The following is a 26,391-nucleotide window of genomic DNA, read 5'->3' as shown; positions in this document are numbered from 1 at the left end:
TCTAGTTCTATTTTAATTCCCTCCTTTAAGATACAGCTAGAAAGTTTGACAAAATATTTGTAACAGTATATTTAGGGTGTCTTTCATGTGCAGAAGTAAACTATTTGTGGCCATAACATAGTTTAAAAGGAATTGTATAAGTGATACTGACTTCTTTGTCAGCAAAAAACAAAGCAAAAAGTGTTCATAGATTACATTACCTAAATGACATTACATACGTATGTCCTTTCTTTCACATTTCCTGTAATCCTGTTATGGCATTGTCCCATTACCTCAAGCACTGTCATCTTTAAACACTGTCAAATCTTAACTGGATTGTCAAGGACATAAGAAAAGAAACTAGGTGAATCTGATGGCAATTTCAAGCACACCATATATACAGTTGTCTTTCTTTCTCTTCCTCCCCCCCCTTCCCATATGGTGTATTTTCAGAGAAATCATTCAGGTAAAATGATGGCTGAAATACCTTTTGCATTCTATACTGAAACACATACAATACCAGGACACATCCCAAACAAGAAGTATAAGATTGTTTTTAAACAGCCAAAGTGATAACTGTTTTTTGGGCTTAATCTGATGGGCCTAATTCTCCACTGCTTTGTTCCTCAAGCCTGATTCACCTCTTGTGCAGTCATTTCACCTGTACGAGGTGGATGTAAGACTCTTAACAAATCAGTAAGATTATACCACTGTTTTCCTCATATGTAAATGGACTAGCTAAGGTGCAAGGCAGTGGAGAATCAGGCCCAATGTAAGCAACAGCAGAAAAAAAATGCTTGTTGAAAAACTACCATTTCATACTCTCTTTTAGGAAAATTTGGGATAGTGCGGGCTCTTTTGCTTTGCACCATCGAAGTCAATGGGAGTTTTGCTGTTGAATCCAGTGGAAGCAAGGTCAGGGTTTGTTGTGGGGGACTAGGAGTTAAGAATTCTGTGTTCTAATCCCGACTCTGCCACTGAGTCATTGTGTGATCTTGGGTAAATCACTTAATGTCTCTGTGTCTCTTTTTTCACATCTACTTACCTATCTGACATGGCTATTTTGAGTATTAATTAAAGAACATTTGTAAAGCACTTTGAGGCACTTGGATTTAGGGCGCTATGAAGGGCGAATTCTCAGTATTAATGTTGTTATTGATTTATTATACTATTACTAAAATAATGTTGGGCACCACAAAAGAACCACAGATGTAATGCTGTCATTTTTCAATAGCTATAGATGAAGCAGTAGACAGGCAAATGGTGGAATTAAAACTAAGCCATCTATTTTAGAAATCAGAGTAGCAGCCATGTTAGTCTGTATTCGCAAAAAGAAAAGGAGTACTAGTGGCACCTTAGAGACTATCCAATTTATTTGAGCATAAGCTTTCGTGAGCTACAGCTCCGATGAAGTGAGCTGTAGCTCACGAAAGCTTATGCTCAAATAAATTGGTTAGTCTCTAAGGTGCCACTAGTACTCCTTTTATTTTAGAAATGTTCACTACTCTTAAACTTGGGGAGTGGAGAAATGGTATGTTGAAGGGGTTGCCTGTTTATCGTGGCAGTCCATATTATAAGGTTTATAGGAATAACAATGATAGTAAGCTTTCAGGTATAGGAACTGTCATTTTCTTATCTGCACATGCAGTGTCTAGCTCAATGGGGCCCTGATCCTTGACTGGGGCTTCTAAGTACTACTGCCATGCAAATTAATAATAATAATTATTAATAATTAGTAACCTGAAGAATTCACTTTAGATGAAATGCTGGCCCTGGTGAAGTTATTGACTTCACTGGGGGCCAGGGGTTTCTCATTTGTCTCTGATCTGATTGTCTAGTGTATCACAAGGATATTCCCAGACAGCAGTGTTACCCCTGGGAAAGTATTGTCTATGAGGGAAGACATCTCCCCAGTTTCCATATAGGCAGCCAGAAAGTCACTGCACAGAGTATTAGCCTTATACTCTTTTTCTACATATTACATTGGTGACCTTCTACATCTTAAATGCCAAACAAGACTGTCAGCTTCAGCCCTGCACTAAGTGGGTGAAGTTCCTCCGAAGTCAGTGGACTACCCCTGTTTACCAGGGCAGTTCCCAGGATGGGGTAGGAGGTGGGGGTACAGAATACAGGTAAGACATTTGTTCCAAGCCTGGTTTTTGGATGGGGCCTTGCAGTGTCGTCATGCAGTCTGTGCTTTTGGATGGAAAGCAGGCTGTCTCTCACTGTTGGCTCACAGAGGATCCAGCAATGGGCAGTGACATGGGGAGGGGAGTAAAGACTTCCCTGACCCTAGGACAGCCCTGGCTTCCCCTGCCTAGGGCCTATGGGATGGCAGGTTACAATCCGTCCAGGTATCTGCAGGAAGTGTGTGTGTGGGGGGGGTTGTGAATAAACAGTGTGTGTGAGGGGGCTTCCAGGTGTGAGTGGTGTGTGAGTGTCTGAGGAGGGTTGTGAATGGAAAATGTGCAGTTTGGGGAGCACTGTGAATGAGCTGTGTGTAGGGGGTGTACCAGGTGTTTGGATTGTGTGTGTATGTCCTGCGTGGGGATGCTTGTGTGTGGTTGTATGGGAGGAGCCTGGGAGGCATCAACCTGGGTTGGATATGCTGTGAGACATGAAGGGGTAGAGAATGAGTGAAATGTCAAAAGGGGGCAAAAAAGCATAAACCTACTGCTGCAGGGGACGCTGATACACTTTGTCTTCTTTTGGTACAGAATATACACCGCCTGTAGTATGACAGAGACAGCCAGGCCCGCCAGCGGGTGGGGTGGGGGGGCGGGCGGGCAATTGCCTAGGGGCCCGGGTGGTTAAAAAGGGACATGTACTGCAGCAGCAGTGGCTGGGAGCCCCGGGCCCTTAATCACCCAGGTGGGCCACAGGGCTCCTAGGCACGATTGGCCAGCACGGTCAGTCCCGGAAGTGATGGATTCGTCACTTCTGCCATGAGCCCTGCATCCCCCTAGGGATGGCCCTGGACCTGTGGCCCGCAATTGCTGTCTGTGGGCCTGGAGACAGCTAAAGATATATCAGATAGAGGTGACCTGGTGTTATGAGAGATACAATTACAGGGTTTTCTCTCTTAACTTTTCTTACCATGGCTGTTTGTAATTAGGGCTAATCCTCCCTTGTAAACTTCCCTTTCTGGGATTCTCCCGATCCAGGCATATAGCAGAGGTTCACCCCTGCCCAAGCTGCAGATTCCAGAGATACCTGTGGACCTTTGCCTCTGTACTTTCACTGGACACCCCAATGCTCTGTGCTCCCTGTGCAGTGCAGCTCCTTAAGAGGTTCCCTCTAATGTTTGACAGGCTGTGTGTGCAAAAAATTTCTTCTGTGCAAATTTATGTGTTTGTGATGTTTCGCCGTGTGCGCGGGGTTTAGGATCTGTGTGCAGTCACACACACACACAGCTTAGAGGGAACAGTGCTTGGAACCCTTGGAAGAAGCCAAGGAGAGGCTTCTGTGAACCAGTGGAAGGAGGTGGCACTCTCTCTTCGTCCTCCAACTGAGTTCTGTAGATGTGGGCTCTCTTTGCTAGCATAACTGGAGGGGGGAATGAGGCCTTCAAGTTCTTTGTCAGTATATTTTTAAGGTAAAAAGGTAGTGCGGGTGGCAGGGAACCAGGAGGAGAAATCTCTCCTGGGTGCACAAGAACTATTCTTTACTGATGCCAGCAGCACTCAAGTGGCCCAATACAAGGTGTGCGGTGCGGATTCTGATCCCCTTACTCTCACTGAGTAGTGTCTTCATCTTCAAATTGTCCTGTTGGAATAAATGGAGCTGCGCATGGAGTAAGGTGATATCAACTTGAACAGTACAGGTAATCATCAAGTGATCCATCCCCTGTCACCCATTCCCAGCTTCTGGCAAACAGAGGCTAGGGACACCATCTCTGCCCATCCTTGTCAATAGCCATTGATGGACCTATCCTCCATGAAATTATCTAGTTCTTTTTTTTAACCCTGTTATAATCTTGGCCTTCACAACATCCTCTGGCAAGGAGTTCCACAGGTTGACTGTGCGTTGTGCGAAAAAATACTTCCTTTTGTTTGTTTTAAACCCGCTACCTATTAATTTCATTTGGTAACCCCTAGTTCTTGTGTTTTGAGAAGGAGTAAATAACACTTATTTACTTTCTCCACACTGTCATCATTTTATAGACCTCTATTATATCCCCCCTTAGTTGTCTCTTTTCAAATCTGGAAAGTCCCAGTCTTATTAAACTCTCCTCATATGGAAGCCGTTCCATACCCCTAATAATTTTTGTTGCCCTTTTCTGAACCTTTTCCAATTCCAATATATCTTTTTTTGGGATGGGGCAACCACATCTGCATGCAGTATTCAAGATGTGAGTGTACCATGGATTTATGTAGAGGCAATATGATATTTTCTGTCTTATTATCTATCCCTTTCTTAATGATTCCCAACATTCTGTTTGCTTTTTTGATTGCCGCTGTACATTGAGTGGATGTTTTCAGAGAACTATCCACAATGTCTCCAAGAGCTCTTTCTTGAGTGGTAACAGCTAATTTAGACCCCATCATTTTATATGTATAGTTGGGATTGTATCCAATGTGCATTACTTTGCATTTTTCAACGCTGAATTTCATTTACCATTTTGTTGCCCAGTCACCCAGTTTTATGAGATCCTTTTGTAGCTCTTCGCAGTCTGCTTGGAACTTAACTATCTTGAGTAGTTTTCAGAGTAGCAACTGTGTTAGTCTGTATTCACAAAAAGAAAAGGAGTACTTGTGGCACCTTAGAGACTAACAAATTTATTTGAGCATAAGCTCTTGTGAGCTACAAGTGAGCTGTAGCTCACGAGAGCTTATGCTCAAATAAATTTGTTAGTCTCTAACGTGCCACAAGTACTCCTTTTCTTTTTGAGTAGTTTTGTATCACTTGCAAATTTTGCTACCTCACTGTTTACCCCCTTTTCCAGATCATTTACAAATATGTTGAATGGGACTGGCCCTAGTTCAAACCCCTGGGGGACACCACTATTTACCTCTCTCCATTCTGAAAACAGACCATTTATTTCTACCCTTTGTTTCCTATCTTTTAACCAGTTACCAATCTATGAGAGGACCTTCCCTCTTATCCCATGACAGCTTAGGTTGCTTAAGAGCCTTTGGTGAGGGACCTTGTCAAAGGCTTTCTGAAAATCTAAGTACGCTATATCCACTGCATCTCCCTTGTCCACATGCTTGTTGACCCCATTAAAGAATTATAGTAGATTGTATTTTTCCTATAACAAAATGCTTACCCTGGTAAAAGATGGGGCCCTCTACAATCTATATTAGATGCTTAAAAAGTCCTTATTTTAATTTTATTCTTCCCCATCTGTAAAATCTTAACCCATGCCTAACACCAATTCTCTATTTCTTCTTTGAACGATGGTCCGTATTGTATTCCTCTGAGGGTTATGCGCATGTGCCATGTGCCCAGAGCCTGAGCTTTTAGGAACGGTATATATGTATTCTCCCACCCTCATGACAGCCAGAACTTTGTTTCTCACCACAGATGAATTTTCCAAGCTAATGGGCCATATTCATCCCTGGTGTAACTCCATTGATTATCTCTCCTACCCCAATATCCACATGGAAAAAGTCTTTTGTTCAATAGGAAAATATACACTTCCATGCTACAGGAAGTACCAGGGCCAGATTCGGCCACTGGTATATCCTGACTTCAGTCACCATAGACTCTGATGGAAAATGCTCTTTGGCAAAGTACCTGCCAGCTACCACCTGCTGAGGTGTGGGGAGAGGGCACTGGAGACAAGTAGGACCTAAAAGTGAGCGTCACTGACAAGAGGGGGCATGACCAGTGTAGCCAGAGGGTGTGCTGATTAAGCACATCTCTTCAATAGTCTCTTCCAGTGAGGTTCTCTGGTGCCTCCCGTGTATTTTAAGGCTGTTTTCCCCCAACTACAACCTCAAGGGAGAGATTTCAGCCTACTGTCCCTTGGAGAAAATCCCTCTGAGGTATAGGGAGCTTCCCTGGGAATGTGGTTTACACCTCTCTGCTTCATCTGCCTACTAAGTTAATACGTTTGGATTTTCTGCAAGGTGTTTTTAATGCTTGCCAAATCTGCTAGTAACAGAATATTTGGATTGGGTTGTAAAAATTATTGCCACTAAAAACAGTTAAATCTATCTATATATCACTGCAAAAGTTTTGCCTACAAGAACAGCAGCAGTGGGCCCAGCTTGCAATTTATTAATGTATGTGTTACGTTTGAGTTAGAAGGGGAAAGATCAGACAACACATTTATTTCTAAAGGCTGAGATAATGTAGAGATCTATGTGAAATCATTGCCGAATCATATTAGCGGTGGAAAATATCTATTAGATCATCTCATCCATTTCTCTGCCAATGCTGTACTGTTCCCGAAGGTTAATCTTCTAGTGTCTGCCACTGATTCACTGTGTGACTGTCGCATGTCACGGAGCCATGGGAGTTTCACCACAACTTTCAGCTTTATTTCTTGTATTTCCATAGAGAGGTTTTAAATTTGTTGTTGTTGTGAAGAAAGGTTCCCTCCAGTTTTGCATTTCAATTTCTTTCTCCCAAGTTGTGTCTGAAAGTCAAAACAACAATAACTGTCAGATAAAGATGCACATTGAAAGAGTTGTAAAAAATGCAAGTTCCTGCATGAACAAGGAACTCTGTCTTGCCAGGCCCCAGTTCGACTGTGGATTGACGGCTAGCAGGTGGTGTGGGAGAACCTTGTGTTGGTTTGTGTCCCAGCAACCCCTTTCCTGGACAAGGTGTGGTTATCTAACTGGGCAAGGAGCAGCTCCTCAGACTCACTCCGTGGTCAGGAGTAAGGCACAGCTTTGGAGCTTTTATTCTTGTTTATGTAAATACAGTTTCTACAAATATGTATTTGCTTTGTCTTGAAAGTCTCTGTTTAGACAGCTTCCTAAACACTGACTCTTTACCTGGTGCTGTAATAGTAAGAGCTATTTTAGGGCCTGGTGTCACACCCGCTGAACAAAGTGAACCCAATTCACTATTACTCTGCACATTGTGTAGTCATTCATGCAAGTGCAAAGTGGATATGATATGCCACCACTCTGCTTGGCATTCACTTTGCATGAATACAAAAGCACACAACACAGTGAATCGGGCCCAAGGGGAGCAGGAGCAGGCCTTAAAATAGTGATCACTGTGTATGAGCAACAGATTATTTTCCGAGTTACACACCTTTTCTATTTTAATAAGTTTCCAGTAACAATTAGATCATTCCCTGGATGAGTCACATGACACATTTCATTATTTAAAAATCCAAGCAGCAAGCATGCATGCACATACACACAGAGCAAATAAACAAATACAAAGCTCCCATTGCCTTCAGTGGGACCAGAACTGGGCCTTCAAGTTTAGTTTACCTGCCTGTATAATTTAACACTGAACTCTCCAATTGTTTCTTCACTTAGAGAAACACAACAACAATTCACTACTGGGCTCAGCAGTTAGTACACTGAGCCTTTTGTGTGTCTGATTTATGACCTTCCCCCTCTGCAAATGTGGTCTGCAATAAAAACATGGACTCAATCTCGGTGCAGGTGCAGCCTCTGATACCTGATGTAGAAATCAGGAAGCAAAAATCAAAGAGGGGTTTCTGTTCCACAATTGCTGCAGTTTCAGTGCAAGCAAATCAGTCTCCGTAAAACACTTCCCTTTCTCATGAGTGCGGCTCGGCGAGATTTTTAAATAAACGAGTACCCTGAAGTTTGGGCTGAATGTGACACCCACTAAGAAAAAAAAAAATGGAAATTAGAGCTATTTATAGTGGTAAGCGAATGCCGATTTCATCAGCTTTTGTTTAATGTGAGGAAACACAGTATACGAGTACAGTAACCTTACTTGTAACTTCTTGCTTAAGCTGGCAGGAGTGATTGAATTCCCTGACACTGTAAAAGTCTGGACAACCCTGCCAGCTCGTGGAAGGTCAGTCCAACAACTGTCACATGGAAAAGCATCAAAAGCATGAGCTGTCGATAGTGACCTGCATTTGCAGAAAATCTGAGGGCTTTCTAATTAACTGAGGATCTCTAAATTAGAGCAAAGCCGCTTGACAAGCCCCCTCATATGCCTTAAGTGTCAAGGCGCAGATAATCATTACATCTAACAAGCTTCTGATTTTTAACAGTAGCTATGAGACTAAATCAGCTCATAATGGCTCAGTTTCAAAACATTTCAGTGCATTTTTCATCTCTTACTCTGAATTTATATTCTTTGTTCCCTGCTCAAATATTCTGGTGCTTTTTCCTAATTTCAGGTTTTACCTTACAATGGCTCCACTTCTCTTAGTCAGGCAGCTCATTTGCTTGTCATTTCTCACACATGAGCATCCATGTTGTTTAGTCATGATTCTTTTCAACCAGTACATTTCACAGATTCGCTTCATCCTTCCACCCCATAGCGAACAAGGAAGGGTTGCAGAGTTGATGTCATTCTGTAATTTAAAAAAAAAAATGTAGACTCAAGCACCTGTTTTGCAAGATGTGAGATGTAGTTTTAACCCTCAAAAATTTGGTATCTATAGATCTGCTGGGTTCTGATCTCATTCATTCTGTTTTTACGGTGGTGTAACTCCACTGACTTCAGTGGAATTGTTCCTGATTTACACCAGTTTAGGCCCGCAGAATCTGAGCTTCTCCTTTCAACTTTATTCATAGTCTGCTAAGAGGATAAATATTTAAACTGGCTCCATCATGCACGCTGGAACAGCTGTACAGAAAGTGATGCGGGGAACTTGCTGCTGACTTGGTTATGTAACTCCCAACACTGGTAAAGAGACAGACATACGGCACGCGCAGAAAGGTGGCAGGATAGACTCATATGTAAGTAGTAATAAAGAGCAGATAAATACCATTCAGGAAGGAAGAGAGTTAATGAACAACTCTTTGGAACTTCTCTGCATTTCTCTGTGTTTATATTCAACTACTTATCCATATCCTTGTAATTATTGAAATGAAATATATAATAAATCACGATGCCTAATTTTTCTTCTAAAAAATTTCACAAAGTAATCAAATCCCAAAGTGCGTATTGTCTTCCAATGGCTTTATCAGTAAATCAGATTTTTACCATTTAGCTGCAAAAGTTAGATTTAAGCATCCTTACTGTAATGTTTGAAAGATGAACATTTGTTTCAGTGGGTACTGTGCCAATCAATAATCTTCCAGTTTAACTCAGCTATCAATTATTGCTGCAATTATTTATCTAGTTGGATATTTAAAATGTCATCAGAAAGAGATGATTACATATTCCAGAAAGCAAGGCACTATATAATCAGATGAACTGAATCCAGTTAAATGTAGTGTGGTACTAACTTGTCCTTCAAAGCTTGAATTCTGCAGCCGCAACTGAAACAACAGCTTTCTGCACTGTTGTAAGGAAACAGATCTTAACCTTGGAACACAGTATGTTATTGGGGTCGGGTAATACTTAGATAGAGGAGACCTTGCAAGCCTGGAAATTGAATCAGCCATACTGACATAAAGAAGCATTTTTTGGTATGTTTTCACTGGATTTCATCTGCAAATCTATAAATAAGAAATTCTTCTCTTTATCTTCCTTTCTGTGACTTTAAACTCCTGAAGCACTGAATTTTCAAATGCCCCTTTTGTGTTCCTTGACTGGATATATGGTAAATGCCGTAAAGCTATAGAAATTCCTTCATTCTCACATTCCCTAAACCCCACGTATCCTGAGCATTATATCATTTTCAACTTCAAGGAGTCTTAGATTACAAAGAGGAGGCAGAATAATACAAACAAGACCATAGAACTTTATGATATCTTTTGTCCTATTTACAAAGAAAAAATTAACAACTCTCCTAATACTCTGTTGTGCAAGTACAAAACCAGCTTCTGTAAGGGTCAGGTGCAGCTCTTGCTGTAATTGCAGCTCCTTTAGTGACACTGAACTTGTTCAGGGACATAATAAGGCTTTGCCTTTCCAACAGATGATCTGTGGACAGAGATACCGATTCTGGGGACCTGCAGAACCCCTGGCCAAGATGGCCCAGTTTGTCAGATGGTGCCAGAGTAAACCTGGGCTGGTGGAGTCTGCTGCTGCTGTCTTAGTGCACTGATTGGTGAGGAAGGGGAAGCTGAAGCAGAGGAGGGGCATTACAAGAGGGAAGGAGAGATTTAGAGGATCTGTTTGGGAATGTGGGGGAAGAAGAGATTGAGAAGATGGGGAGGGTCCCAAGCTTTATTCACCCAAATCCTGAAGCTGACCCTCAATTAGAATTATGATCTACAAAAGCAAGCCCAGTCTAGTCTGAAAAAATTAGATCAACGTTATTCTAAGGTGAGCATTTTACCTTAAAACTTTGGCACTGAGAACATTGAACTGGGTCAATTGAGTTCCACAGCTTGTTTGAGCAGCACCAGGGCCTGTATATGTTCCAGAACTTCTCCCCACAGAATGTCACCTTTGTCAGTGCAGCTCATAATACCCATCTCCAGCCTCGGCGAGCAGCCGCAATGGAGCACTGTGGGGCAGCAATCAGGGGCATTACAGCCAAGGGAAGATGTAATTGTAGCACGGGCATACCCACATTAGCTTTAACCTGGCGAGCATGGGTAACGATTGTAGTGAAGACATGGTGGCATGGGCTAGCATCCCGAATATGTACCCAGGGTCCCTGGCAGGCTTGAGCTGGGGAGCTAGCTCATGCAGAAGTCCACACTGCCACAGCTTCACTACTAGTGTTACCCGCATTAACTCGATCAAAGCTAGTGTAGCTATACCTACCTGCGCTACAATCATACCTTCATTTGCTGTGTAGACGTAGCCTTGGTTGTGGAATGCTCAGACATTCAGAACACTGCCTCCAGGAGTGGCAACTGCTATGCTATGGATGCAATGGGCACTCTCCTCAGTACAGGTTTCCTAGGACTAGCAGGTGCAGAAGGGCAGTAGGGTCCTAGCCCAGACAGTCATGCAAGCCCTGCCTTGTGATCAAGTATGACAAGCAGCAATATTCCAGCTGCCTCCTGAGTGAGTGTATTGGGCTAAATTCATCCCAGGTGTAACTCCATTAACTTAATACACTAGGGATAAATTTGTTCTGTTATGTTTACTAACAAAACACAGTGTGCCATGCAACTCTCTGCTTTAAAAGTGTAATACAAAAAGCCTATTCATAGGTGAAAGAATTTTATACTTATTTAACAGAATCTGGGATGACATTAGAGAAATAGAAAATGACATGTAAAGTGTTTCAGTGCATTCTCTACAAAAATAAATAAATAAAGGCAATAAGGGATGGGCACTACTTCTATATAGATTTACTCCAATGTACTTACTCCAAGTTGCTCTAACAGTGACCAGTGGTGTGAATATTCCATCCAGTGTCTCTCCCAGTGAGCAGCGATTGAGTGGTTTTAAAATGTCATCTCCGTTCGATTTCTCCAGGAGTGCCCAGTGTATTGCATTAGCGTCCTTCAGCAATTTCCCATAGAGTTTAATTGGGTTGTAAAGCACTAGTAGTTATGCTGATTAATACAAAATCATGTGACTATGTTTCTGATCCTTTATTTGTGAGAAGATATTTTGTTACACATATATAGTACATGGGCTATTAATATAATTAATATAAATAATAATTAAAACTAAAATAACAGTATTAGCCATTTCAAAACAGAATAATGTAAAGGTTGGGACTTAAACTTTTAGAAAAAAGGGAATATGGAATGAAAGGCTAGAAATCTAGATCTGCCTTTCCCTCTGTGTTGTGCTGAGATGTTGCTGAGGTCAGAAAACATTGCATGTTCTTAGGTGTCATCATCATATACGGCTTTACACCTCCGAACAAAAACAGTTAGTGAAGGATGGGCATGACAACATGGATGTATTTCCTGCTTTCATGAGATAACTCAAACCCATAGGACCAAATTTTCTGGGTGCTGCCACTGTGCATCTACATTGGTGAGTGCAAATGGGCCTTTGTGTACACACTCCAAGACATCCCATCCATTTGCACTTGCAGCATGCAGTTTGCCCATGTGTGTGAAACGGGAGCATTGACATTTTTGTGGTTGTCCCTTTTTACTCATGGCCAAAAATTTAGCCCATATAACTTTATGATCAAATCTTGTAGTCCTCCTATTTATGTCAATTAAAGTTTTGTTTTACTATAATTATTTGTATTATAGTAGCACCTAGTGATCATGACCCCTCTGTGCTGAAGGCTGTATAGATAGAGGCTGTTATAGATAGTCCTTCCTCTGAAGATCTTGCATTCTAAATGAACAAAACAAAGGTAAAGAGCTTGGCCTAATGTCACACAGTAGGTGAATGGCAGAGTCAGGACTAGAACTCATCTCCTGCATGCTAGTCTACACCCTATCCATTAGACCATACTGTCTCTTGAATAAAACTTGCAGCAATTAACTGTTAGCATCATTTTAAAATGCATTTTTATGCTTTAGTATTCTCTGCCTGGTATTCAGGTTCAGTACTGTTGCTGTTAGAAGGGAAGAAAAGACTAAATGAAAAAGGGAACTACCAGAAAGAAAAATAGGAAACAATTAATCATTTAGGTGTATGAGAACGAGCACAATTATTTGGAACTTCTCTGTAACTATATAATTACACTGTATTTAAAAAGTGAATTATTAACTTGATTGTCCCTAACAGCCATTGGGTAAATACATAATTATGGACTGTTGACACAGGGTATTGTTTGCTGCATAATCGGGTGACTGCTTTGAAGGAGCTTTGATGCTCTATCGGGTCAAGGCTTACATGAGATTTCTTAGTTGATGGATCATTGACCTGATAGACCTGAAGGAGAATGTATCTGTCTGTTGCGTGTAGATCTAGCTAGAGGAGTTTTTGTTAAGGCCATTTGGGAGTCACTTCTGTTTAAAAGTCCATTAATTTAAAATGATTACAAAATTGTAAAGGAAAAAGAAAACCCATACTGGGAAAACTTAGTCATTGCAACAGTAATAATCATTTTTGTCTTTTTAAATAGCAAAAGTGATCAGATGGCATTAGGGACTGTGGGCCCAGTCCCGGAAAATCCTTACTCATGCGAGTCGTCCTGTTAAAGTCAGTTGGAAGAGAGCTGGAAAAGAATCTGCACGTCAGGGTTTGATCACTTTGTGAATTATTTTAGAAGTCGTGGGCCAGATTATATCAATAATGAGTTCTGCTTACAAATCTGATGGTACGATATAGTCCAATATTAGACTCTATAGTTTATATTTTGAATTAATGGGAGTGCATATGTTGAAGTCTGTCTGTCTTTCTATATTATTTGTATTTCTCTGTGACCTTAGTATTTAAGTACAAACTACTTTTGTTTGCCAGATCTCATTTGTTTGAGAAATTTCTTTTACAATTTATTTCAAAGTTGAATTATAAGCTCCAAATTGTTGTCTGAACCCACCAACTGCAATTTGTTTCCATTCACTGGTAATCGAAAAGTGACAGATTTCCACCCCCAAGTTTTAAAAAACACAAAATCACTCCCAGACTGGCATCTTCCTTGCCAAGTTGGAGCCTGAAGCAGTTTTTTTTGTAGCCAAATAATCATCACCTTGAAAATGGTGACAGACATTGAGGTCAGGCCAGTATGACTGGCAGCCCTATGATGCTCCTGAGGGACAGCAGAAGCCATCTCCTGTTTGCCAAGCCCTACAGCTCAAGCAAGAGATCAGTTTCAGTTCTGGTCTTTGTGTAAAATTAGGGTTTAGTAGGGATTTTTTTTAAGTGAGTAAGAAAAAATACAAAGTATTTTGACACTGGAAGTAAAATGTCCACCCACAAACTTTCCATTTTTCCTGGAAGGACGTGATCCCACACACATTGGAATGGACTGGAGTCTTTCCATTGACTCCAATGGGCATTGGATCTGGCCCAAAGCTAAATGTATGCTTATTTAAGCAGCTTTTTTCCTCTGCTACTACGTGAGGTGTAAACACAGGTTACGTTTCTTGTGAAAATAATTCTGATTCTTCTCTCACACCAGTTTTACACCAGTGTTTTTTTTGTTAACTTCACTGATGTTACTCCTGGTGTGGGGCTTACTCCACATCCCACTGACTGGAGGTCTTCCCATTGCCTTCAGTGGGCTTTGGATCCAGACCTTGTGCTTGCGGAGCTGAGAAGAGAAGTGGGAAATTAGAAATTAAATAAGAAATTAACACTTTATCGTTAATTAGATGTCCATTGAGCTCTTGCCCGTTTGCTCTTTGATGATGCTGAGTAGTTGTTCTTTTGGAAAGAAGAGATAGCATTAGAGGGACCATACCCATTCCTTGTTCCTTTTCCTAGCCCCTCTCCCCGTTCTTACCTTCGCTCCAAATAACTCTCATTTTCCTTTCCAGTCTGTTAGACTTTAAACGTATGGCAGGCGATAGGTTCTGTTTTCCTTTGACCTTCCCGATAATGCTGCTGCTGTCTAACTTTAAATAGTAAACCATTATCAAATTGCAGCCCAGCTCCTGCGCGGCCACACCCCTTTAACTTGGAAGCTGTCAGCCTCTTCCCCTGCAGAAAGAATGTCGGTTTGCCATAAGGGCTGCACCTTAAATAGGCAGAAGTCTGCTTTCCCTGGACAAAGGTAAAAGGCAGGGGAGTCCGGGAAAATAGACTTGTGGCTGCTTGAGCTGTTGGTGCTTGGATGTTTATTGGATTGACTTAGGAATTCTCTGTTTGGATATTCTTCAGGGAGTCACCTTACTGCAAGTAGCATCCTGTCTGTTTGTGTTCCTATTCCACAGAGAAGGAATAAAAGGCATAGTCTTTCCTACCTGTGCCCTGTAAGCCTGTTTTTTCCTCCTAATGAATTAGTATTAGTTGTTCTGCAGCACAAGTGAAAGGCATTCAAATACCATAGTGATAGGCGTGGCAGAAGAATCTGAACAGAACAGAATAGTAATACTTTAGGCTCTGTATGAGAGAAGGCCAAATAATACTGTCATCAGGAAATGTAAAGAGATATAATCAGTTTAAAAGTAATATTTTGTTTAAATATAAAATCCTTGTCTGCTAAGTCATCCTTCCAGATATTAAAATAGAAAGATAATTACCACCATTATTTGCTTTTTTATCATTTATGCTGCTTGTATTTTTTCAGTTTGGACAATGAAAATAAAATATCTGTAAAACTGGTCAAACCTTTTCACACAAAAAGATTTTTTGGTGTAAAAAAATGGCCTTTTTTGAGAACGAAACATTTTTCAAAAAATTATTGAAATGATCAAAATCTGCGACATCTTTCTTGAAATTTTTATTGAAATCATTTTAGAAATTTTTCATTTCACAAAATCTTGGCTTCTAGTAAGAAGAAATAATTTTCAGATAATTAAACATTTCAGTAATGATTTTGCTGAAGTCCTCAATAAAATATGGATCAAAAGGTCATGGAAAAGTTCATGAAAAACAAAACGTGGGGCCATTTTGACTCCTACAAAATGAAACAACTTTCAGATTTTGACATTTAGCACAAAATTGTTTGTTTTTTTTCAATCATTTCTACTGCTCAGTTTCACTTTTGTTTATAATCAGTTACTAGTGGACTTTACTTTCCGATTCTTGTAGTTTTCTTTTTATATATAGAAACTGTATCTAGAAACTGTACTTGTTCATCCTGATCTGGTGCTGCGTAATTTTCTCACGAGTCTTACTTGTGTTTTTCCGTTAACATTTAATGATGATGATAATAATTAATTAATAGACATGAATCGCTGCTCTGTTACACCAGTGTTGAAGTCAATGGAGTCACAGTAGTATAACAGAGTAGTGAATCAGGCCCAATATTTACTAAAGGCCCTCCTGCCAAAAAAATACGTTGGTATACAGAAATGATAAATGTATAGGTTACAGAGAAATGACCCCCTTGCCCCCAAAACTCCCAACAAAACAAAACATACCACCACCAACAAAATCCACAGCCACCTCTAATCCATTTATGATGGGCCAGTATAATAATGTGTCTTTTGCAATCTGCTCAATCATAAAGAAAAATCAGTATTCAGTTAACTAAGGAAAAAAAATTCATTGAACAATTACAGTTTCCCTTGTCTAAGTCAATGCTGCTAACTACTGGGAAAAGGTGACTTACGAAAAGTGGGTATTTTCCCCTCAGTGCTTACAAACAGAAGTAAGTTGCAGAAGACACAGAGGGTACATCTACAATGCTGTTGGGAGCATGCCTTCCAGCCTGGGCATGCCTCCACTCGAGCTAGCCTGGTAAAAATAGCAGCTTGGGTGTTGCGGTATGGGTGGTGGCATGGGCTGGTTACCTCAACTCGGTCCCAGAGGGGCAGCTTGTACTCAGGCAGCTAGCCTGTGCCACTGATGCTTTTGGCGAGTTAGTGTATGTCTGGGAGGCATGGTCCCCTCTGTAGTGTAGACATACCCAGACTGAACATATCTATCTTCAGTCTCTGTTAGCTTCCTGTGTCCCAGTAGTTTTAGTTCTGAAGTTTTAGTTGCGGGATTTCAACAGCATGCATTTCCAAAGGAAAAGATATTTCACAAGCCAGATGGAGAAGAGATGAATCAAGTACAAGTGGTAACAATTAACTCTGTTTCCCCTCCACCCTCTTAAATACTGTAATGATCCAAAATTTATCAGCCTAAAAGCAAGCAATCATTTGATATTAAAGCAGAATAAAGAAATTCTGGTTTAGGTTCAAACTGTTCCTCAATTTTTTTTGTGAAGAGGGGAGGAGGGTGGAAAAGTATTTGTTATAATTTTCACATATTCAAGTCCCAGTAACATTCTATTTTTTGCATCTCTGATAACAAAAGATACATGTGATCTATGCAGGAGCCTACAAGAGCAACACACTATTGTAGTAACTTACTAGTACGTAACCTTGTGATGAAAAGAATCTTGTCCTATAAACCCCAGTTTTGCTTGGCAAGTGTACATTTTATGAGGAGAACAAGGTATATTTTGCACTAAAGGCCCCACCACTATGGGCTGTAATGACAACGCTTTCATGTGCTCTTACTGCTAAGCTCACAGAAAACATGCAAAGGCCTCAGTTGGTGGGGGTTCATTGCTTTTGGGAAATCAAGCCTTGTCAAGGTGTCTCCAGTTAGACACCAGAAAGTGAGTCCTCCTCCCCTGAAAAAACAGCCTCCTTTTGAAAACTGAGACCACAATATTTGTCCATGATCAAAACACATTTTTTTCCTTTCATAATCCCCACAAACCAACCACAGCAACAGAGCATTGTACACTACATCACTGGGGCCTGACACCCTTTTACATACCCTTTAGACTTGGGAAATTGGAAACTGTCCAAATGATCATGGCAGACCTAATTCTGATCTCATTTACACCAATGTAAAAGTAGAGCGAGTCTGGAATCTCTGGCGCTACTTCAGATTTCTGCCATTATCCTAAGAGGTGCTGACCACAAGTCCCACTGAGACTTGGGTGCTTAGCACATCTCAGGGAGTTGGAGAAGAATAATTTTTCGCAGATTCATGTGTGGATCTCACCTCTCCCTGGGTTTCTGCAGCATCCTCTGGGGCTTCGTACATGGAAAGGTGGGTTGGCTGAAGGCAGGTCTTGGCAGGGATGCACATTGTCTCCCCTGGCAGTCAGAGCAAATGCCATTGTAAAGGTTACTGAATTCAGGCTCTGTTATACTTTCTGTGCCCTCCCCTCAGTGGGATACCCCTTCATGTCTCGATGGCTGAAGAACCCCAGGCAGCACCAGCTGCAGTGGAGCATGGGGCTGAGCTGCTATTCCTTTTGGAGCCTCTGGCCTGGTCGACACTAAAAAGTTAGTTATGTTGCTCAGGGGTGTGAAAAATCCACACTCCAGAGCAATGTAGTTAACCTAACCTCTGCTGTAGATAGCGCTACATCGGTGGAAGAGTTCTCTGAGGGAGGTGAATGGGAGAACCCCTCCCATTGGCATAGGCAGTGTCTACATTGAACTGGTACAGCCGGCTGCGGCAGCTGTGCAGCTGTAGTGTTTCCGGTGTAGACAAGCGCTCAGAGTCAGCATGAAGTCACAGAACCCCAAATGGTTTGGAGGCTAGAGCCACTGCTTCTTCTACAGAGGGGCAGACCCACCCCACCAATGGAGATAACTCTGGGAAAGGGGAACCTTGCAGAAGTTTCCTCCATGTGCATCCCTTTTCAGGATGGGAGTTACTGGGATACAGTGAAATGGCTCTCCTACTGGGATTGTGGAAATGCCAGGCCTACCTGTACCAACTCATTTTCAACATCTCCCAGAAGTATAGAGTCCCAGATCCTGGTCCATCTGGAGTCTGGTAGATTTGCCATTGACTTCACTGGGACCAAAATTTGCCCAAGGGGAATGTCGATGGCTGTAAATGGAATGCTTTGCAATCTCCACTGGCACATAGTCTGTTCCTCCCTTTTTACTATCCTCCTTTGTGTTTTTTCTTGTGAAAACTCTGCCAGATGATGGACTGAAGTTTGTATTTCTTCTACTATAGGGTATTCTGGAACAGAATGTGGCTAGCACATATGATGCCCTCTCATAGGTTGTGTATTGTGTCCATGTTAAGTGCCCTAATTTGGGGTCCTGCACAAATTAACTTCCGCATTGTGGATGCGGAACCTCCAGTCACTCCGCATTTGTCATTTCATTGTTATGGCTTGTAGAATGTCCAGAGATGCATATGTGCTGTGATAAGCTTTTATGGATCTAGCTTTTACTTTTAAGAATTGAAGGAAGCGCTTCCCAAGCCCACTGACATACACATGCGTATTATTCCATTACTCACTTGGCACTGGAAGCATTCGTATGCCTAGCTCCAGAATGAAATTTTTTCCAGCAGTGGCATCTACCTGACAGCTTCTCTTCCCGGCTGGCTTCTTCCCCAGCTCCTTGTCTGGCTCCACTGCTGGTGGCTGTGGACATGCCTATGGGTCTGGTTCAGAGTCAACTATATTGTGCTTCTGGATGTCAGCTTCCTTTGACTCAGGTAGCAGTGTAAAGCATTCACATTTGCTCCACTAAATACATTTGTGAGTACAGCAAAGAATAAGTGTCTTTTTAAAATGTCTGTTTAGTGCTAAAAGCAGATGCGCCTTCATATCTTATTGAGTAAATGCGTGGACTGCCCTTAAAGGCACTCAAATGCCAATATACATTCCATTCACTTGTTAACATTTTTCAGATCAGGAGTTTAAATCTGTCACCCACACATTCCCCAGTTAAATCACCTCTTTATTGGGGGGGGGGGGGAAGGGGAAGGTCAAGGACTGAAGTTTTGTTATTATTTTAGGGAGATGGAGCTATTATTTTAGAAATGCTAAATACTGTTCTACGAAAGTGCAATGCAATTTCTTAAGATCTATAGCTAATAATTCACTGGATGAGATGTAAAGTAAATAGGTGATTGTCTTCAAGTAAAATGTTTATTTGATATTTTTCTAAAGAAATTGGGCCAGTGATGTTGTTGGGCCAGGGTTGAATTTAGCCCATTGTGTTTATTTTTTATGTAGAGTCCCTGCAATACAGTAATTCTCCTAGTTGTGGGACAGAAGAGTTTATTTCATCAATGAACAGTGTCGCAGACAGCCACAAAGCCACAGAGCAATGTACCGGCACTGCATGGTGCTGTTTGCGTCGGTGCAGCATGTCATGGTGATCTGTTATCTAGGCTGATGCAGCAGTTTGATGATGTAAACCTCACAACGCAATATCAAGGCCTCTTACCACAATTCTTTTGTTACTCTATGCAACTTTCTTGTCCACAGTGGGCTAGATCCTCCACTGAGATGGAGTTCTGCTCGGTGCAGCTGCAAAGTGGCTAAGGGGGAAAAGGTGGTAGCATGCTAACTTTGTGCTTCCCAGAGCTGCTGGGTCCTCTTTGGCCACCAGCTTGAGTTAGAGCAGCCACTCAACTACTCTGACTTAGGTTGGCATGTAAGGGCCTGCAAGGGGCCATTCTGCTGTCCAGGGAACACTGGAGAACAGCGTGATCCGGCCACACCCCCTCCCACTCCTAACATGCTCTCTACAGCAGGAAGGCTGATGGGAGGGGCACAGCTCAGAGAAGCTATAGCATAAGCCAGAATCTGACCCAGTATCTCCTCTCTGTCCTCATCCCGTTAGAGGCTGTTAGGAGTGAAAGTGAAGTGCTTTTCTTCTCTCTCCCTCCTTCTGTTTCTTTGGTAGGGCAGGGAAAAACCCACCTGTCTCCAGTCCATTGAGCCAACACTCTCTGAGCTGTTGTGTGTGTTTCCGATCAGCACTCTGTGTGCTGTGCCTGAGACTCCACCCTGGGACTTGGATTCCACAGGAGAGTGTCCCAGAGCTCTGGGAGCCCTTAGGTTGGAGATCATGGTTTCTCCATGTGCACAATGGAAGTGGCTCCTCCTCTGAAAATATCTTTGCAGAAATATGTGTTCATTGCCTCAGAGCTGAACTCAAAACGAGTGTATTTTTAAAAAAATCATGAAGGAAATTACAAAGGTTTCTTGTTTCAGTTTCACAAGTTCTCCTGAAAACTTGTCTGGGTTAGCAGTGGGCTAATACAGTAGTCTTTCCACACTGACTTGGGCTCAAGTCCTGCTTTAGTCCAAGGTGTGTTTGGTGGAGCTCTCTCTCTAGACTATCCTATATGACAGGAAAAAGGGGGTATTTCTGCCGATCTCATCCAAATCAGTACAATGCTGCAAAATGGAATTGCAGCACTGCTTGGCATGGGATAGCATCATGTATCACACTCGCAATTCAGTGCCTGAACCAGCTCTCAGGTTTTGTGGGACTTCTATCCAGTTTCCTCCTCTCATGTTCCTCCTCTCCATCATTGGAGATTTTTAAGAGCAAGTTAGACAAATACCTGTCAGGAATGGTCTAGACCAGGGTGGCCAACCTGAGTCTGAGAAGGAGCCAGAATTTACCAATGTACATTGCCAAAGAGTCACAGTAATATGTCAGCAGCCCCCACATCCGCTCCCCAGACCCCAGTGCCTCCTGCCTGCCAGCAGCCCCCACCAATCAGCGCCTACTCCCCTCTCCTCCCGCAATCAGCTGTTTCATGTGTGCAGGAGGCTATTGGGGAGGGAGGGAGGAGGAGCGAGGGCATGGCAGGCTCAGGGGAAGGGGCCTTGGGGGAAGGGGTGGAGTGGGGACAGGGCTTGGGGCAGAGCAGGGGGTTGAGCAGTGAGCACCCCCCAGCACACTGGAAGTTAGCATCTATAGCTCCAGCCCCGGAATCAGTGCCTAGGTAAGGAGTCGCATATTAACCTCTGAAGAGCGGCATGCGGCTCCGGAGCCACATGTTGGCCACCCCTGGTCTAGATAATACTTAGTCCTGCCGTGAGTGCAGAGGACTGGACTAAATGACCTCTCGATGTCCCTTCCAGTCCTATGGTTCAATGATTCTATGTTTTATGATCACATGCCCTCAAATTGCTGCCTTTACTCATGCCCATATCCCGCCTATCTTTCCCTTCCTAGGCTGTGTTAACTTCTCACCTCTGTGTGGGATTTCATGGTGTCTCTAGTGACCCTAACAGGGTGGACTATAGTGGGACCCATTAATGTGAAGATCCAGGCCATGCCTTGGCCCATGGACCCTCAGACTTCTGGTCCAATAATCTTTTTGTTGAGGTAGGGTTGATGGGACGACAGCTAGAGCATACTGAGGTCTGCCAGGGTACTGCAATAGTGACAAGGCAGAAATCCAAGAGTGCCTGGAGCTGTTTGATTTGTTGAGCAGTGTCCTTTGATTTGTTTGGTTGCTTTGGCTGGGTTGGATATGGGCTGCATTTAGGTTTAATCTGTCACTTTGTCCCTCTAGTGACCATGAGCTCTGCATGGGGATGTCGGAACAGTGGGTAACTGGAAACAAATTCAGCCATAACCCATCTCTCTTCAGATTTAGCCTGAGAATGGGCACTGAGTAATAGTTTAGTGCATGTATCCTGGCCAGACCAAGAGCACTCGCACAACACCCCCAGACCCAGGTTTATTACAGGATCACCAATAATCTGAGTGGCATGAGGTGCATAGGGTCTGGGTGGGTCAGTGGGGTATGCACTGAGAGAATCCTGGTCCCACCCTGTGATACCCTTAATGCACCTCAATGAGTTGGAGACCTTTAGTAGTATGACTGAACCCCATACATTTTGGAGGTGCAGGATTGGGGCCTCCTTGATTCCACTTGTGGTTCTGGCTTGTCAGGGGTGTGTAAAAACAAGGGTTTGGCCTGACTTGTTTATTCACTTTTTTACTTCTAGGTCTTGATTCTGTCACCCTTATTAAGAATGAGTAGTACCATGCCCTTCAACTGATCGCACTAAAATGAATGGGTCTAACACATGAAGTAAGGTACTGCTCGGTGTGAGTAAAATTGGGCCTATAATAATTGAGGGAGCAGGCTCTGCGGCCTGCCCCTACTCCTACTGAAGTCAATGGGAGTTTTGTCATTGACTTCAATGGGAGTAGCATAGTGTCCAAAAACACGAGCTTAGCCTGACTGAGTGAGAAACTCGGGACTTCTAAGAAAATAGGGACTTTTGTGCCCAGAATGTGATGGTTTAAATACAACTCTCACTCCTTTGGTGGTAGTATGTGGATTATTGCCATAATTCTCATAGTTCGACAAGCCTGCATCAGACTGGAACATACCTCTTGGTGGTAATATGGTCAGTCAGTAGCCTTCATTATTAATCAAGCACTAATAGACAAATTAGAAACTGTGTTTCTTCAAAGCAGGAGGTAAATCACTGGTGGATTTTAACTGTTTCACTGCTTTGTCTTATTTCCCATTTTATATTGCTCCATTGAAAATGTTAGATTGGTTAAGATTAGACAAGTGATGTAAATAAGCATTACGTTAAATTTAAATTATTATCCTGATTACCAAACATGAATGGTGAATTGAAAACTTGTTTTTCTTCAAAGCAAATGAAGAATAATATTACATTTTACACTTCAGTAAATCAATGTAGCCCTAATTTTGCCATGCAGGAAATCAATTCTAGTCTTTATAACAGTCGAAGATGTTATGAACAAAGTAATTTTGCAAATGATGGCAAGTAACACATTTATTGATGACTGTACTTTAGGAATTTAGAATTTGTGAGCACTATAATATGATATACTGCACTGGTAGGAGCTGAGTGAAATACAGATTATATGGTGAAACTGTAATGCATCATTTGCTATTAGTGGACTGGTAATAATTACCAGTTTCAAAGCAGCTTTTTCCGTGTAATCTTTAGTCTCAGACGTAACAGCCCTTCTCATTGACATTATGATTACACTAGCTGCCCTTATGATCTAGAATATCTAGTTGATGGGAATACTAAAATGTGATAGTGAAAACTGTTTGTTGTATCCTCATTATAAGATAAAGTGCCATTTTCTCTGACCTAAATATATAAAATAGAAAAGCAGGGTAGCATTATATTGTTAGCATACTGTAGCCTGATCATGTAGCTTGAGGTATATTGTTAAAAATTTCCACTTTATGACAGCAAAATAAAGGAAATTTTCACATTTAAGTCTTTATGAGCACAGGAATGTGAAAGTCCAATTGAATTTTGTTCTATTTCCAACAGATTTAAATATTTATCTATGCCTGTATTCACAGTACACGCTAAACACCGTAGTGCATTTTATTCAAATGCTGGCTTCAGTTGAAGAATGAAATGTTAAATATTATTCCAAGGGCTTTTTAAGTGACTAAAGTGTTAAATGCCTGCTATCAGTGGTTGAATCTCTTTTTACTCATCCAATTCAGATTGTCAGACTAAATGTATAATAATAGAGGAACCTGAAGGCACCAGGAAAAACGGCTATGGGTCACTATAGCCAGAACTATAGGCTGCCTGTCTGTCAAATTCACAAATCATTATTCAATACATTATACAATGAAAATAGCCTTATAAAGCTTTTTCTTTTTCTTCTTTGAAGTGAGGAGGAAAACAATAAGGTTGCTGATAAAATGATACTAATGTCGAAATTTTCTTTCCAAATCTTTCTGTGCTCCCTCCCTCCCCCTCCACATTAGGCAACTGTTTGAAACCTAATTTAGGCATCTACCATCTAATTTTGTAAAGAGGTTTTAACCACGAGTGGGTTATATTGAGTGAGATTATAAATGCATCGTCAAGTAAATTACAGGTCAGACCAGGAGTACATTATGCAGTCAAATACCATTGTAAGCCTGGCTTGTTTTTGAAGACGGTTATATTTTTGTTCCGGAGCAGACCTCAAGAGCTTTTGTTTTTAAATCACTAGCTAGCAACTCTATGAGAACTGTCAGGTTGGACTGAACATTAATTTTTGTTCTCATCTTTGTTCTAATTTCAATTTACCAACAGTTATTAGTGAAAAATATTTACTCTGGCAAAACGGGATTATTCTTAAAATTACAGCATTCAATAAAAATACACTTGCCTCCTTCAGATTTCATATGATCTCTTGCCTACCACCCTCCAGAAGTCATTCATTTTCCTTATTTTGCAATATATTTAGTTGTGGCTGCTTTCTTGTGCCATTATTAGTTAGCTTTTTGTTTAGTTATTTATTAGTCACTTGCTCTTTTATAATGTCCGGGTTATCTCTGAAAATAAATTATCATGAATTAGAGTTAGCTAGCTACTTGCCAAAGTGGCATTTACCATCCTCAAATTCTTTTCAGGGCGAGAGAAATAATGTGACTCCAACAGGGCGTGCATCCAGGCCTCTTGGCTACTGTCCAGATATTTGACTAGCTGAACTGCATCTTTCTGTTTCTTCGTTTTCCTTTTTTCTTTTTTTTTTTTTTCTTTTTTCCCACTTGAAGCTGACACTCTGCTAAGGGCATGAGATGTTGTCTAATTTTCTACACATTGTTAGTCTCTCAGAATAATGAGAAGGATGATAATTTAACATTTCTCATCTTCCTTAGCTACTTTGGGCTGCTTCTTTGAACCAATGTATATGTTTTTGCATTATACCTTTCATAAAATTATTTGTAATGATTTTTTTTTTCATTTTAAATATTAGTGAAGTAAGATCAAGGTATCTGTGGAGCCATAATTAGAATGAATTTACTGAATCATCTTTTTGATGGATCTTTAACACTGTTACCTGTTCACATACTCTTCTGTTTGTTAGGGAAAGAAAAAAGGCAGGAAGTCAGCTCAGATTTGATACGGTTAAATGTGCAAGCTCCCCTCCCCCATAACTACTCATTAGTAGATTTATGTTTCTCCAGTTTAGATTTAATGCTAGGGGAAAAGAAAGATTAGAAAGAAAAAAACCAACAACCATCAATCATTGATAAGCAATTCAGTGATTAAACATTTATGTTGCTGTTGGTATTATTTTGCAGGTAAAGATGAGCCCAGCAGCTACACGTGTACAACTTGTAAACAGCCTTTCAACAGTGCATGGTTTCTCTTGCAACACGCACAGAATACTCACGGATTAAGAATCTACTTAGAAAGCGAGCATGGAAGTCCCCTGACACCGCGGGTTGGTATCCCATCAGGACTAGGTGCAGAATGTCCTTCACAGCCACCACTCCACGGAATTCATATTGCAGACAATAATCCTTTTAACTTGCTAAGAATACCTGGGTCAGTATCAAGAGAGGCTTCAGGTCTTGGAGAAGGGCGTTTTCCACCCACACCTCCTTTGTTTAGCCCTCCCCCCAGACATCATTTGGATCCACATCGCATAGAACGTCTGGGTGCAGAAGAAATGGCTCTTGCAACCCATCACCCTAGTGCCTTTGACAGGGTGCTGCGACTGAACCCCATGGCTATGGAGCCACCAGCTATGGATTTCTCCAGGAGACTTAGAGAGTTAGCTGGAAACACCTCCAGTCCACCATTGTCACCAAGCCGGCCCAGCCCTATGCAAAGGTTACTGCAACCATTCCAGCCAGGCAGCAAGCCACCATTTCTGGCAACACCGCCCCTTCCTCCTCTTCAGTCAGCCCCTCCTCCTTCCCAGCCTCCAATAAAATCCAAGTCTTGTGAATTTTGTGGGAAAACATTCAAGTTTCAGAGTAATTTAGTAGTACACCGTAGAAGCCACACTGGAGAAAAACCCTACAAATGCAGCCTCTGTGACCACGCATGCACTCAGGCCAGCAAGCTAAAGCGTCACATGAAAACACACATGCACAAGTCCTCCCCCATGACCGTCAAGTCAGATGACGGGCTCTCCACAGCCAGCTCCCCAGAGCCTGGAACCAGTGATCTCGTCGGCAGCGCAAGTAGTGCTCTCAAATCTGTCGTGGCCAAGTTTAAGAGCGAAAATGACCCCAATATGATTCCAGAAAATGGGGATGAGGAAGAAGAAGAGGACGAGGAGGAAGAGGAAGAAGAGGAAGAGGAAGAGGAGGAGGACTTAACTGAAAATGAAAGGCAAGACTATGGCTTTGGCATTAATCTAGAAGCAGCCCGTCACCACGAAA

The 26,391-nt window shown here is 41.8% G+C and overlaps 1 protein-coding gene and 1 long non-coding RNA gene across 7 annotated transcripts in view; one reads left to right on the top strand and one right to left on the bottom strand.

Moving 5' to 3' along the window:
* Positions 1-26,391, top strand: part of BCL11A (BCL11 transcription factor A) — a 102,198-nt gene that overhangs the window by 63,224 nt on the left and 12,583 nt on the right. For 4 of the 5 annotated variants that reach the window (XM_074949511.1, XM_074949512.1, XM_074949514.1 and 1 more), the window contains exon 3: positions 25,300-26,391. This exon is cut by the window's right edge. In XM_074949511.1, coding sequence (XP_074805612.1) covers positions 25,300-26,391 — 1,092 coding nt within the window. The remainder of the gene's footprint in view (positions 1-25,299) is intronic. The other variant, XM_074949515.1, reaches the window with a different exon arrangement.
* Positions 6,361-14,408, bottom strand: LOC141985417 (uncharacterized). 2 transcript variants are annotated; one of them, XR_012638934.1, is made up of 4 exons: positions 14,312-14,402; positions 11,316-11,504; positions 8,280-8,449; positions 6,361-6,565 (listed from the first exon to the last, which is right to left on the bottom strand). It is a non-coding gene; the product is annotated as an uncharacterized LOC141985417 (long non-coding RNA). The 2 variants fall into 2 exon arrangements; XR_012638935.1 differs by lacking the exon at positions 11,316-11,504 and having other exon boundaries at positions 14,312-14,408.

The sequence above is a fragment of the Natator depressus genome, chromosome 3, assembly GCF_965152275.1.
Source record: "Natator depressus isolate rNatDep1 chromosome 3, rNatDep2.hap1, whole genome shotgun sequence".
NCBI lineage: Eukaryota > Metazoa > Chordata > Testudines > Cheloniidae > Natator > Natator depressus.
The sequence above is the reverse complement of the archived record's forward strand: the minus strand, read 5'-3'. Positions and strand labels throughout refer to the sequence as shown.